Source organism: Dunckerocampus dactyliophorus, chromosome 11 (genome assembly GCF_027744805.1).
Source record: "Dunckerocampus dactyliophorus isolate RoL2022-P2 chromosome 11, RoL_Ddac_1.1, whole genome shotgun sequence".
NCBI classification, from domain to species: domain Eukaryota; kingdom Metazoa; phylum Chordata; class Actinopteri; order Syngnathiformes; family Syngnathidae; genus Dunckerocampus; species Dunckerocampus dactyliophorus.
Window position 1 is genome coordinate 24,904,494 of NC_072829.1, and position 12,425 is coordinate 24,916,918.

The 12,425-nt window shown below is 39.8% G+C and overlaps 2 protein-coding genes across 2 annotated transcripts; one reads left to right on the forward strand and one right to left on the reverse strand.

Moving 5' to 3' along the window:
- The first annotated feature begins 318 nt into the window (after positions 1–318).
- Positions 319–4,844, forward strand: fgf1a (fibroblast growth factor 1a). Its single transcript, XM_054792308.1, has 4 exons — positions 319–831; positions 1,118–1,221; positions 1,362–3,144; positions 3,711–4,844. The coding sequence occupies exons 1-3, from the start codon at positions 708–710 to the stop codon at positions 1,566–1,568; spliced, it is 435 nt and encodes a 144-aa protein (XP_054648283.1). The 5' UTR covers positions 319–707; the 3' UTR covers positions 1,569–3,144; positions 3,711–4,844.
- On the reverse strand, positions 3,672–12,340 carry ndfip1 (Nedd4 family interacting protein 1). Its single transcript, XM_054792307.1, has 8 exons — positions 12,144–12,340; positions 11,278–11,371; positions 10,118–10,257; positions 9,947–10,034; positions 9,029–9,153; positions 8,151–8,217; positions 6,554–6,666; positions 3,672–5,948 (listed from the first exon to the last, which is right to left on the reverse strand). Exons 1-7 carry the CDS (start codon positions 12,177–12,179, stop codon positions 6,560–6,562), a joined length of 657 nt encoding a protein of 218 aa, XP_054648282.1. The 5' UTR covers positions 12,180–12,340; the 3' UTR covers positions 3,672–5,948; positions 6,554–6,559.
- Between the last annotated feature and the right edge of the window lie 85 nt (positions 12,341–12,425).

A 12,425-nucleotide genomic window follows, 5' to 3' on the forward strand; every position in this document is an offset into this window, starting at 1 on the left:
CATTTGTAAACATTTATATAATTTTTTTGTTGTTTTGGCTTAATATTGTAAATAATTTAGATGATTTTTAACAAAAGATACTCCATTTGTAAACATTTATATAATTTTTTTTGCTGTTTTTGCCACAAAAACGAGCAGATAAGGGAAAAACTACAAAAAATATATATCGCTTTTTAAATTGCATGCATAATCAATATAACTACATTTTCTTTATTTTACACAAATGTATATATTTTTTACTCATGTATTATTATTATTATTATTTTTTCCACTTTTTCTGGGGAGTGTTACTCTAAAAAATGAGACCATTTAGGGGTCTGCCGACACAAATACAATAAATTAGTTAAACGCACACATTTCCATTTTTAATATGACAGAGATAGATGGTTATTATTATTATCATTTTATATTCCAACACTTAGTACTCGACTGACAAGTGACTTGAATAATAATAATAAAAATGATTGTAGGATACGACAATAGACTCCATAAAATAACGTCAAAAATGTCACTGCTCGGCCTCCATACTTACTTCCGACCTCTTCTGGGAGTGTTCCAGCTCGGGGACGCACCTCCTCCATCCTCCCGAGCACGTACGTACTTAGGTACGTAGACGCACCTGACCCCCGCCTGCAGGCACACGTAAAAGAGGTTGACTTTGCAAGAAAAGAGCAGACTGCTAAGCCCCTCCTACTCCCTGCCGGAGGATGACTGATGGATATCTGTCAGTGGGACGACACACGCGGCTGTACTGCAAGAATGGCGGGCATCACCTCCAGATCCTCCCCGATGGGACAGTCTGGGGCGAGAGAGACGACACGGACGTCCACGGTAAATGAGATCCAGGCGTGATGCGTTCAGGTACCATCCGTGCTCAGTGGCCACTGCCAGCCAATACCAAAAAAACAAAGTATGAACAAATAATACTAAGACAATAATCGATTTCAAATCAAGTAAACTTCTATTAGCGTTATTAACAAAATATTAGACACCGCTCTCAATATGATGCAATAATAAAACATATCAGCTTGATATGGTATGTTTTTATATGTATTTGCTGCCACCCAGATCACTAAGTGGACCAGAAAACAACTTTTGTTTTATTTATTATTTCCAGTTGTTTTAAGTCTCAGAGCTGTGGCTCCAGGCGTGGTGGTCATCCAAGGGCGAGAAACGGGCCAATTTCTGGCCATGAGCGACGAGGGCCGCTTGTACGCATCAGTGAGTATATCTTTGCACCGTGTGAATCAACACGGATGCGTGATGATGTGCTGATGAATCAGGCGCGATATCTCCTGATGTTTAAGAAAGCCATCAATGACACTTTAGTTGGAAGTCATGTGATGTTTGCTTCTCCGCAGCCTACCGCCAACGATGAGTGTTACTTCCTGGAGAGGCTGGAGGAGAACCACTACAACACATACCAATCTCACAAATATCAGGAGAACAAATGGTATGTGGCCTTGAAGAAGAACGGCAAACCTAAACTGGGTCCCAGAACTCACATTGGACAAAATGCCATCTTCTTCCTTCCCCGCCATTTGGATGCAGACGCCAGCACGCAGTGATCCATCACGGATGGATGCTGGCTTCCAATAAGTCCTTAAGGAAAAGTGGCCTTCTGTTTCCATCTTATCCAAACAAACATGTCAGAAATGTCATGTCGATCTCCATGTATAGTATGTATTTGGATTGTCTACAACTCATTACTCAAGAAAGTCCTTAACACTGACCACTTTGCCGACACCTAGCGGCCATTGTGTGAATTGCAAAATCTATGTCGACATTAACAACGCTTAAAAATATATACAGTACGTATATATACAGTATAGTGGAACCTTGGCTAGTGTCATTGTTTCCAGAAGGTCCGACTCTAACCGAATCAATTTTCCCACAATAAATAATATAAATCCAATTAATCCGTTCCAGAAAGCCAAAAATGTTAACACAAAACATGTTTTTGGAGTTTTACATGCTGTAAACAATTCCAAATCCATATACATACATATAATTAATGAACGAAAGGGATACATTAACATTTCTTGAGTTGAATAGTGTTTCTCACCTCAGTAACCCAAAATGGAGTCACAGAAAGTTTTAAGTGCCAGCATTTCGATAAAGAACTATTGGACCGAACTAAATGTCAAGAAATAACTCATGACAAAACAGGAAGATTGTGTCCGTATTGTGTCTCGCTGGGAACACTCAAATCTTGAATCACGTCATCAATGTAGGTAAAAGTAACCTTAAACCTTCACTTATCCCTTTCATTCGTCATTTATATGCATTTAGAAGGGTTTTATATAGGCTACATAGCGGACTTCCGGTTCTGGTTGCCATGTTAGCACGCTAGCATCTTTGGTAGAAGCAAAGGACGTTGTGTGCTAAAACTATAAGAACACAGTTGGACTCACAGTCTATTAATAACCAAAGATGTGCGCCATATTGTATGTTAACCTAAAATTTTTGCGTACATTTTCGACGTTAACTGAAAAACACACTAACTGAGGGTCGACGGTAGATATTTATACATATGTAGTGTATATATACTGTATATAAGGGCTGTCAAAAATAGTGCGTTAACGGCAGTAATTTATGTTAATTTTTGTTTTTTGCGTAATTAACGCATACATTATGATGGCAAGCCACGCCTCTGTTATGACGACAGACGGCGGCACAGTGTAGCTCCCCACAGAGTCCGCCGCTTTATTCTGACCAGCACACGTCGACAGCAGTACAATTCCAACACCATATACAGTGGTGTGAAAAAGTGTTTGCCCCTTTCCGGATTTCTTTTGGTTTTTGTTTTTGTTTTTTGCATGTTTGTCACACTTAAATGTTTCCACCCTGAGCAGCAACGACTGCAATCAAGCGTTTGCAATAACTTGCAGCGCTGTGGAGGAATTATGGCCCACTCACCTGTCTTGTTGTAATTCAGCCACATTGGAGGGTTTTCCAGCATGAAGCACCTTTTTAAGGTCAGCCCACAGCATCTCATTGGGATTCAGGTCAGGACTTTGACTAGGCCACTCCAAAGTCTTCAATTTGTTTTTCTTCAGCCATTCAGAGGTGGACTTGCTGGTGTGTTTTGGATCATTGTCCTGCTGCAGAACCAACAGATGGCCGGACATTCTCCTTCAAATGGTGATTAATCTGATTAAAATGTTTTATTATGTGACAGCCCTAATATATATATATATATGGAGATGGCTCAAAATACAGTATATATTTCTAACACAATAGCCACAAGTATAGCTTACTAATCAGATACAGTCTCTAATTGCTTACCATTCACAATAGTTAGCACCTCACCTCATAGCTAACCAGTTACCTGCTAACACCTCACAAAGTAGACAAATGAGAAAATATCGAACACATCGCATTTCTTAACCTGTGAAATAAAGTGTGAATTGAATGAATAACGACATTTACTCATCAAATTATTCGTATTTAACATTCATATATTAATAACAAGGGTTAGCATCTCACATAGCTACAGGCTAACCACTTAGCTGCGAACACCTCACAAAGTAGACAAGAATATATCCAAAACTCCACATTGTGTATGATTTGTTATCTTGTGAACTAATATGCGAATGTAATGAATAAAGATAGTTACTAATATTAAATGAAGGTTTGAAGGTAGAATAGTAAAAAGGCGGCAAAGAACGTCATTAGAAGTGACATTTATTGAAGTATTTTCTGTACAGGGCCATAACAAGCAAACTGAAGGATGCAGCTCTACATCACAAAGCCATGACACAGGTGTGCAGTGAAATTTCAACAATTAACCTAAAAACTGTTGGGACTCATCACATGAACACGATTGTGCTTCAATGGCGGATTCCTCTGACACGGCCCAACATCGCAAATGACTTGTTTGTTGTTTTTTTTGGCATGGAGGTCAAATAACGATGGCTCATTTGGATGTTGTTAGTCATGTTTCTAAAAGTGTCTGCAGCCAACATTCTTTGATAATAGTTTTGTTTCAGTCACAAGAAGGAATTCTTTCCCACACCAGTCAGTCACTTAGGCTGCTTTTTTTTTTTTTTTTTTTTTGCAAACTAAACTTCCCGTTATCTAAAATCAACACGCTTTGCTGTGTTGCAACACCATGCGAGGGAGGTAAAATGCTTCTGACTGAATAAAAACAAGCAAAAATCACAACGTCTGACAACGTGAATGCGTGAATTTGGTCACTGCACTTGCAATCTATGAAAGACATGCATTACAAGCTTGTACGCTACATGGACTAAAAGCATGAAGAATATCTCTTCATTAACCTTAATTATTCACAACTAGAACTGAGATTTTCCACTTCCTGTAAAGCAGGGGTGTCCAAAGTATGGCCCAGGGCCATTGCCCCACCATTACAGAGTTAAAAAAAACAAAAACCCATCAGAACATTACTAAGAAGATTTAGGGCCACACTGAAAAAAAGGTTATGAAAAGTGAGCGTAGCGCCCCCAAATGTACAGGTACATTTACCAACATCTTTTTATGTTTCTATGCACCAGTATGATATTTATCATGCTAAATTATTATGGTTAAAGTGAAATTTGTTAAAACATTGTTATTTCTTGATGAAAATGTCAAATTATAATTATTTACCTGCATTCATGAACAGAAAAGTTGGTTTAGCAAGGCGCTATTGAGGTGGGGGGGGGGGTTTTGGCTTATTATGTGTGAAAAGGGACTATGGTCGTCCCTCGTTGATCATGGTTCACTGGTTCCAGACCAAAAAAGTAGGAATCAGTACGGAATATTTTTGTCGTTATGGCATAGAATACCTGTTTTTCTGTCTTCTAAATATGTTTTTTTTTTTTTTTACATTATTAGAACCCTCTAGACATGAAATAACACCACTATAATCACCTTTACACTTGTATTACCCAATATAGTAGTAAAATCAGGGACAAGACAAGACATATTATAAGATATAAATAAGATAACAGACGTAAAGCAGTTCCTTGTTTACTTCCTGTGGTTGCTATTGTTTCATCAATGTATCATAATAGCGGCATTGAAGGGTTTTACCCCCGTAGTGACATCGGCGGTTCAGAGTTGAGTTTGAGCTTGTCGAGGGTTATGGCCCAGACAGTAGCCCGTGTTACTATGTTGTCATTAAAAAAACATTTAGGCCATATTCAACCATGAAACAGTGATCATTTATTAATAAAAAATAAAAACAAATAGTGAGGGCACGATGTTCAAACCGTGATGTAGCGAGGGACGAATGCATTTGCTTGTTTCACTTTGTTTTTGGAAAAGAAATAACGTTTTAGATTTTTTTTTATTCTATGGAACACTGTACATTGGATTGCATTTCGCTCAATTAATTAAAAAAAAAAAAAAAGGTGAAGAAAATCAAAATGGCAACTTTCAATCTTTCCATATGCGGCCCTCTGTGGAAAAAGTTTGGACACCCCTGCCGCAGACGTAAAGGCCGTGTGTCCCAATACTTTAGTCCACGTAGTGTATGGTTTCGAATGAATCACCTCAGACATGAGACAACACTGCCCCCTCCTGGTCATACTAAAAAATGCTCCAAGCGTTATGTGGTGATTTCCGTGTTGTAAACGTGTGGTACACGTGGAGTAGTTACAATAAAACCACGTGGTGACGTCATAATGTGAGCCGCATGCTTGTGTTTATTCTATTCATGAGGACCTGAAGTGTCGTGTCGTGTCGTGAGACTCTCCTTGAGTCATGCTTGTAGTCTACCAAAAACAATATAAGGCATCACTTTACAGACAAGATGGAAATAGCACTTGAACATGCGCCACTAATGAGTACACTGAGGGGCTATTACTCTTTAACCTGCTGCTGCCATGAATATGCTCTTAAACAAACGTCACCCACTCAATTCCTTCCCCGATCGCTTCAATCCTTGAATTAAGAGACGACTTGTTTGATTTGTGTCCGTCGTGTCTTCCACATCCAACAAGCTACATTCAGAAAAATAGAAATCATGCATCAGACAAGACTTTTCCCCCCCATGTAGATCAACTTTCTGTCACATTCTTAAAAGCTGTGCAACAAGAATATTGTATATTGTATTGGACAAGGCAAAAGGTCAAATCTACAATGTAGTTTCTTAATCACATTAGAACAATTTGCTTAAGTACCGTATTGACCTGAATAAGACAACCCCTCCATTCTGGTGTTAAAAATTCTCCATCACATAAGTTAAAAAAAAAAAGATTTTTAAATCTACTGTATCATTTGTGTGTGTGTATGTGTGTGTGTGTGTGTGTTAAGTCGCACACACGCGCTTCATCCGTGAAATGAACAAACACCCGTAAGTCAGTAACTTCACTGCTCATGTTCAGTTGTTAAATAAGGTTTAAAAACACAACATTTATTTCTGGTGACTGAAAGAAAAAGCTCTGACTCACTTGTGGAGAAGTCATTTTGGCTCCACCTATTGATTTGCATGTGTAAATCTCTAGACGCCTGAATGTAAGTTGACACGTCTTTCTCCATAGTCTTATATTTTGGTCAATACGGTACTTCCAAAAGATGACAGCCTTCTTACAGCCTAACAACTTGCCTCAGTCTAATAGATGAAGAGAACTCTTGTTCGGGGTAGAGTGGCATAGGTGGGATCTGCAAGTTTGCGCACTCTGGAGTAGTTAATAAAGCCTCTGATGAACAGCATGAAGCCTGCAGCACAAAGACAAGCATAGCAAAGATATAGCAATATTATATTATATACAGTCCTGATCACAATTTGAAGACCAGTTGCAAAATTGCAAGAATTGACATTTTGCACTGTTCGATCTTAAGGAAGTTCTAAGTAGAGCTTTAAAATGCATAAGAGAAGTGAGAGGGAAGTGAGACAAAAAAAATTGAGTCAGCAGTTTAGTGCAAACAACCATTAAACTGAAATAGGCTGTTCATCAGCTGACCTCCCTAAAACAGAAAAGAAAATGTTCACAAAAGGAGTCAGCATTTGAGCAGCTGCACCATTCTTGTTAATCACCTCAAAACTGGTTTGGGCATGCTTGATGCCAGGGTTTCCAGGATGCTAGTTGGAATGTTGTTCCAGGTGGTGAAGATGGCTTCATCAAGGGCATCCACTGTCTGGAGCTGATGTCCATTTTTTTAAACTTCCTTTGCCATCCATCCCCAAATGTTCTCAATTGGATTTAGATCAGGGGAACATGCAGGATGGTCCAAAAGAGTGAGGTTATTCCTCTGGAAGAAGTCATTTGTCAGCGAGGCATTGTGAACTTCAGTGTGGTCCTGTTGAAAAAGCCAGTCATTACCACAAAGACGTGGGCCTTCAGTCATGAGGGATGCCCCCTGCAACATCTCTACATAGCCAACTGCCGTTTGACGCCCCTGCACAACCTGAAGCTCCATTCGTCCATTGAAGGAAAAAGCAACCCAGATCGTGGTGGCGCCCCCTCCACCGTGCCGTGTGGAAAACATCTCAGGTGGGATCTGCTTGTCAAGCCAGTAACGTTGGAAGCCATCAGGACCGTGACGGTTACATTTTTTCCTCATCAAAGAATAAAACTTTCTTCCACCTTTCAGTGCCCTATGTTTGGTGCTCTTGTAATTTTGTGGTGTTGAAAGAGACAAGGACTTGAAGATGTTTTTTAATCTTAAAATCCTTCTCTCGCACATGCCGTCTGATGGTTATTGTACTGCACTCTGCACCGGTAACATCCTTCATTTGGTCCGAGGATCGTACCGTGTCTTGACGGACCACCAATTGGGGTCCTCCAGCTGGGGGAAAAACCCGATTTGGCGCTACCACTTGACTTTTTTGTTCCATAGCCCTCAGAATCTTTTAAGACGTTTAAAATGACTCACCAGCAATGGCACGCCGTGAGAGGCCTTGCTTATGCAGCAGCGCAACAATCCGACCGCATTCAAAGAGAGAAAGCTTTTTTGCCTTTGCCATCAAGAGATCGTGACAGTGTTAATAGAAAGAAAATGACACTGAATCCACATTTTGCTAAGATTTTGGCATTTAAAGGCTTTGCAATAAATTGCTGACTCAACAGCTCCAACAGTGCAAAATGTAAATTCTTGCAATTTTTCAACTTGTCTTAAAATTTTGATAAGGAGTGTACATACATATACATACACACATACATACACAATATTTCACTTTCAATATAACACTTGATACTCACCCAAGGCCAAGAACACCCACCACAACCAATACTGGCCATCAAAGTAACCAGGGAAGTAGGTAGAAAACTGTGAAAATAAGGACTGGAAGTGAAACTGTGCTCGTTGTGCTCTGAAAATAGCACAGTACGTATTCAGAAGATGCAGGTCTGTCCAATAATGTAACTTTATGCTGGGGCAACTTTGGTCAGTGTGAACTCAAAGCGAACCAGACCATATTTTGTTTTGAGTTTGTTTTGTTTTTTCACATGAACGGCAAGCGGTATTGTTTTCACATCAATCCCCCTACCCCAGAATGCAAATAGTATGCTCTCATTGATGACAAGATGTGATCTGACATCAGATTGAGGGAAGAGCTGCTGCCGATATCAGCATCTGTTTGATATCGGTACCGGTCAGAAAGGCAATTTTGAGCATCTCTAAATGTAATCGCTCCTCTCCTTACTTATTAATGACAGCCACCTTGTGTAACATTAATAACTAAAACAACGCAGCATAATCCAAAACGTCTTAGCACACAAGGGTGTAAAGAAGACATCTCATTATGAATGCAATCCCACATGCCTACTAGTTAGGATAACTGCCTACCTTGAACAACACAAATAAACGTAAGGCTTAAAATGATCCAGAAAGTCAGGAAAGTTGCAGTGATGCAAGTGATGGTACAAGTAAAAATGCAGAATCATGAATGACTGCAAACCATTTTTCTTAACAAATGAGAAGAATTCACATATTAAGAATGTCAAATTCAACTCTTTTAAAATGGTACAGTTCTTTGTGTTGACATGCAGACCACAATCTTTCCACCTTTGTGCTCTAACGATTGTCTTTCTACTTTACTCTTTGGTCTCAGCCTCAAATTATGTTAACAAGCTCTCACCCTGACGATAAGAACCCATTTGATCAGGGACAGGCCAAAGCCCGAGATGGCTCCGTATCGTCCAGCAGCCGATGTGGTCAAACAGAAGGACAAGAAGAAACCGATCCAGTTGAAGAGGAATGCCACTGAAAGACAACAACACCTTATGACTAACACACAAAGCACTAGTGAATTAGCAAACTAGGACTGCAAAAATTTGGCATTTGTGAGAAGCCAATTTGGAATTTTAACAAAATTGGGTGGAAAAATGCACGCCCTTAAAGTTGCACAAAACGTGTATTTGATGTGAGCATTTCAATGGAGCTCAGTTAATTGATGGGAAGTTTAACTCTTTAATTTGTCTTTTTGTGCTACAACAACAGGTGTTGCAAGAAGAACCTCATAAGACTGATTTACACCGGAAGTGAACTCGTAGTCAGAGCTCCAGCAACACTATAAATGATACAATTGTTTTTACTATTAACAGTGGCTAACTTCCTGTGATTGGCTGGCGACCAGTCCAGGGTGTACTCCGCCTCTTGCCCAAAGTCAGCTGGGATAGGCTCCAGCATACCCCCACGAACCTAGTGAAGATAAGTGGCATCGAAAATGGATGGATGGACAGTGGCTAATTTCTTTTTACCCTTGAAATACCATTTAGTGTTTTACAGCCAGGAATGTTAAAATGTCACAAAGTCATTCCCTATGCAGTCAATAAAACGTATATGAGGGTATATAGCTGAAAAAGATTACTATTAGAATAAGCGGCAATTGAAAATGGATGGATGGATGGATGGAGTATTTCCTATGGGAAAACGTGTTGTCAAATTGAAAGTTGACCAGCGAGACAGAACAAATAGTGTTTGACTTTAGCGGTTCCACGGTAGTGCAATTAAAAAGTAAACCCTAATGCATTGGGAAATAAAATGTGTTTCTTACTAAAGAAGGTGAGCATGAATATGCCGTCATTTCCTATTCGCAGCTGGTCCGTGTCCTCAAAGTCATCTCGAGCCACAAAGTCGTCCTCCTGCGCCATCATGGAGACACAATAAATGGCCTGTGTCTTTTGGTAATAAAGTATACATAAAAAATGATGATGCAAAGACATACGGTGACTCTTCCGTTGACAAGGGGGACGGCTGCCTCCACTTTGCTTCTCTCTGCCTCATCATAGGAGGGTAGAGTGGTGGCCACGTTGTAGGACGGTGGATTGGGGAATCTGCTGCCATCTTCCTTGGATTCCAAGAAAGCTGAAGTGACAACAAAGAATAGAGGCCATTTCATTCTCCAAAAAAAAAACTCCCAATGTCAGCTTGAGTTGTTTTGATCACAGATGGAACCGGTGCAGAAATATGTTGAACAAAGCAGAGCCCAGGGGAAGGTCAGGGTAAGAAGATGTTGATACGAATGATATGCATCCATTACTGTTAATGTTCCATCTCATGCAATCCAAGCCTTTCATGCAGGACATTTGGCCATTTGCCAGCAGTTGCTTTTGTGTTTACTCAAATACAAGCAACAGTCAAATGTGTCAGTGGATGCACACCCAGAAAAAGCTTCAATCTACACTCACTTACACAATCTTGTCAGAAATTACACTGAGAAATCGTTCTTCTATTAGTCTTGTGTACAAACAGTACATATTCTAAATGCTAATATGATGCTGGTGGTGATTTCTCACTCAAATTTGTTTGAAATATCAACCTAATGGCTGTACACTCACTGGCCACAACATTAGGCACATCTGTACAATCCGATATGATTAAAATTACTAGATTACAAAAAAATGCTGCTCTTTAACAGTTGAAAAGCCAGCATTTCAAGAAATGCTGCAAACATTTGACAGACAGTACCTCACATTGCCTGTGAGAAAATACACCAATTCCACAACTTTACAGAGTCAAAGATTACATAAACGTAAATTGCTATAATAAAAAGCACAAGACAAGCAAAAATATGTAATCTTGCAAAAATAATACTAATTTTAGAAGACTAAAGTTTACAGATTACCAGATATAATAGATATTAGGAGCATGAACAAATGTCTTTAGATGACAAGTGTTGATGATCATGTCAAATTACACTTAAGTATAAATTTTACAGACTTATACAGCATCACTGGTGAACGGCTTGACCTTTCAACTTTTTTATCGTAGTTTTATGTCTTTTCCCTCTCCATTCTTTCACATAGATTGCACATTTCTCCCACTTCTAATGCGGTTTGCTGTGAGATAAATGAATACAAGGACATAAGACAAAGGTTTTCTAACCTGCATTTGCTGCAGCAAGGCTGCTGTAGGGAGGTGGCGCATCCTGGGCAGGACCCTCTTGAGATGGTGGAAGTGGCTCCTCCTCGTTCACCAGCTGAGTGATAATCAATAGGCTGTCAATACCAAATGACTCATTTGGCAAAGCTCCACATGCTGATTATGAGCTCTATAAACATAAATAGCACATACATTAACGCAAATGCCCCTCGTTTACAGGACATCGATCACAACCTAGACGTTACAACGATAGATACAAAAAAAAACGTGCTCTTATGCACAGTGCAACAAGTGGTCATATTAGGACATTCCTGCAACCAGCATGATTCCTAGAATAGTCTTGTAACCGGTCACTTACATAAACCTACAAAATACTCTATAATGCTATATTTTAAATGCAATCAACAGGAAGTAAACATTACATTTAACAAACGTACACGCCCCATTAAAGGCAGCATATCCGTGTTAATAAATCTCATCTTAAAACAGTTTCCAATCCTGTCTGTCAGTTTCCCGTGGTTGAAATGTTCTGAAAGCGTCGAGTAGTGTCATTTTGAAAGATGTGTCGAGTTAATCAACGATCTGCAAACAACGGCTTAGCTGGTGCTAACGACTGCCAGCTAATGTTGGTAAAATGTGAAAGTAGGTCGCGTGTATGTAAAAATATGCTTTTCAGACGTTTCGTTATGCGATTAAGTGTATTAAATGTGGTTTAGTGTAGGTAAATGCGCCCTGTCATTATTGCTGCTCCGTTTGTGTACAAATGTCACCAAAAGCTAGCTCGCCAACGACAGGCTAACTGTTAGGTAGCTAATTGGACAGCTGATAGCGGCTAGCGTAGTTTCAGCTAAACTAGTAGACAGACCTACCTCTTGGTATCTGACGTTGCTGTTTTGCTCTGCCATTGTGGACGAGGAGTGGAATATTTAAGATGTCCTCTTCCCAATTTGGCGATAAATATGGGTTGAATTACAACGACCCTCGCCGACAAAGCTGAGAGGGCAATGTTGCCTGAAGTAGGCTGTCTTCTTCCTTCTCCTCGGGCTTCTAAAACAAGGTCTGATGTTGCTTTCATGACTGTCGGAAGAATCGGAATGTAGCACGTCAAAGCCCCTAAATCAGTAGAACTCCAGAGACCTGCTCACATGACG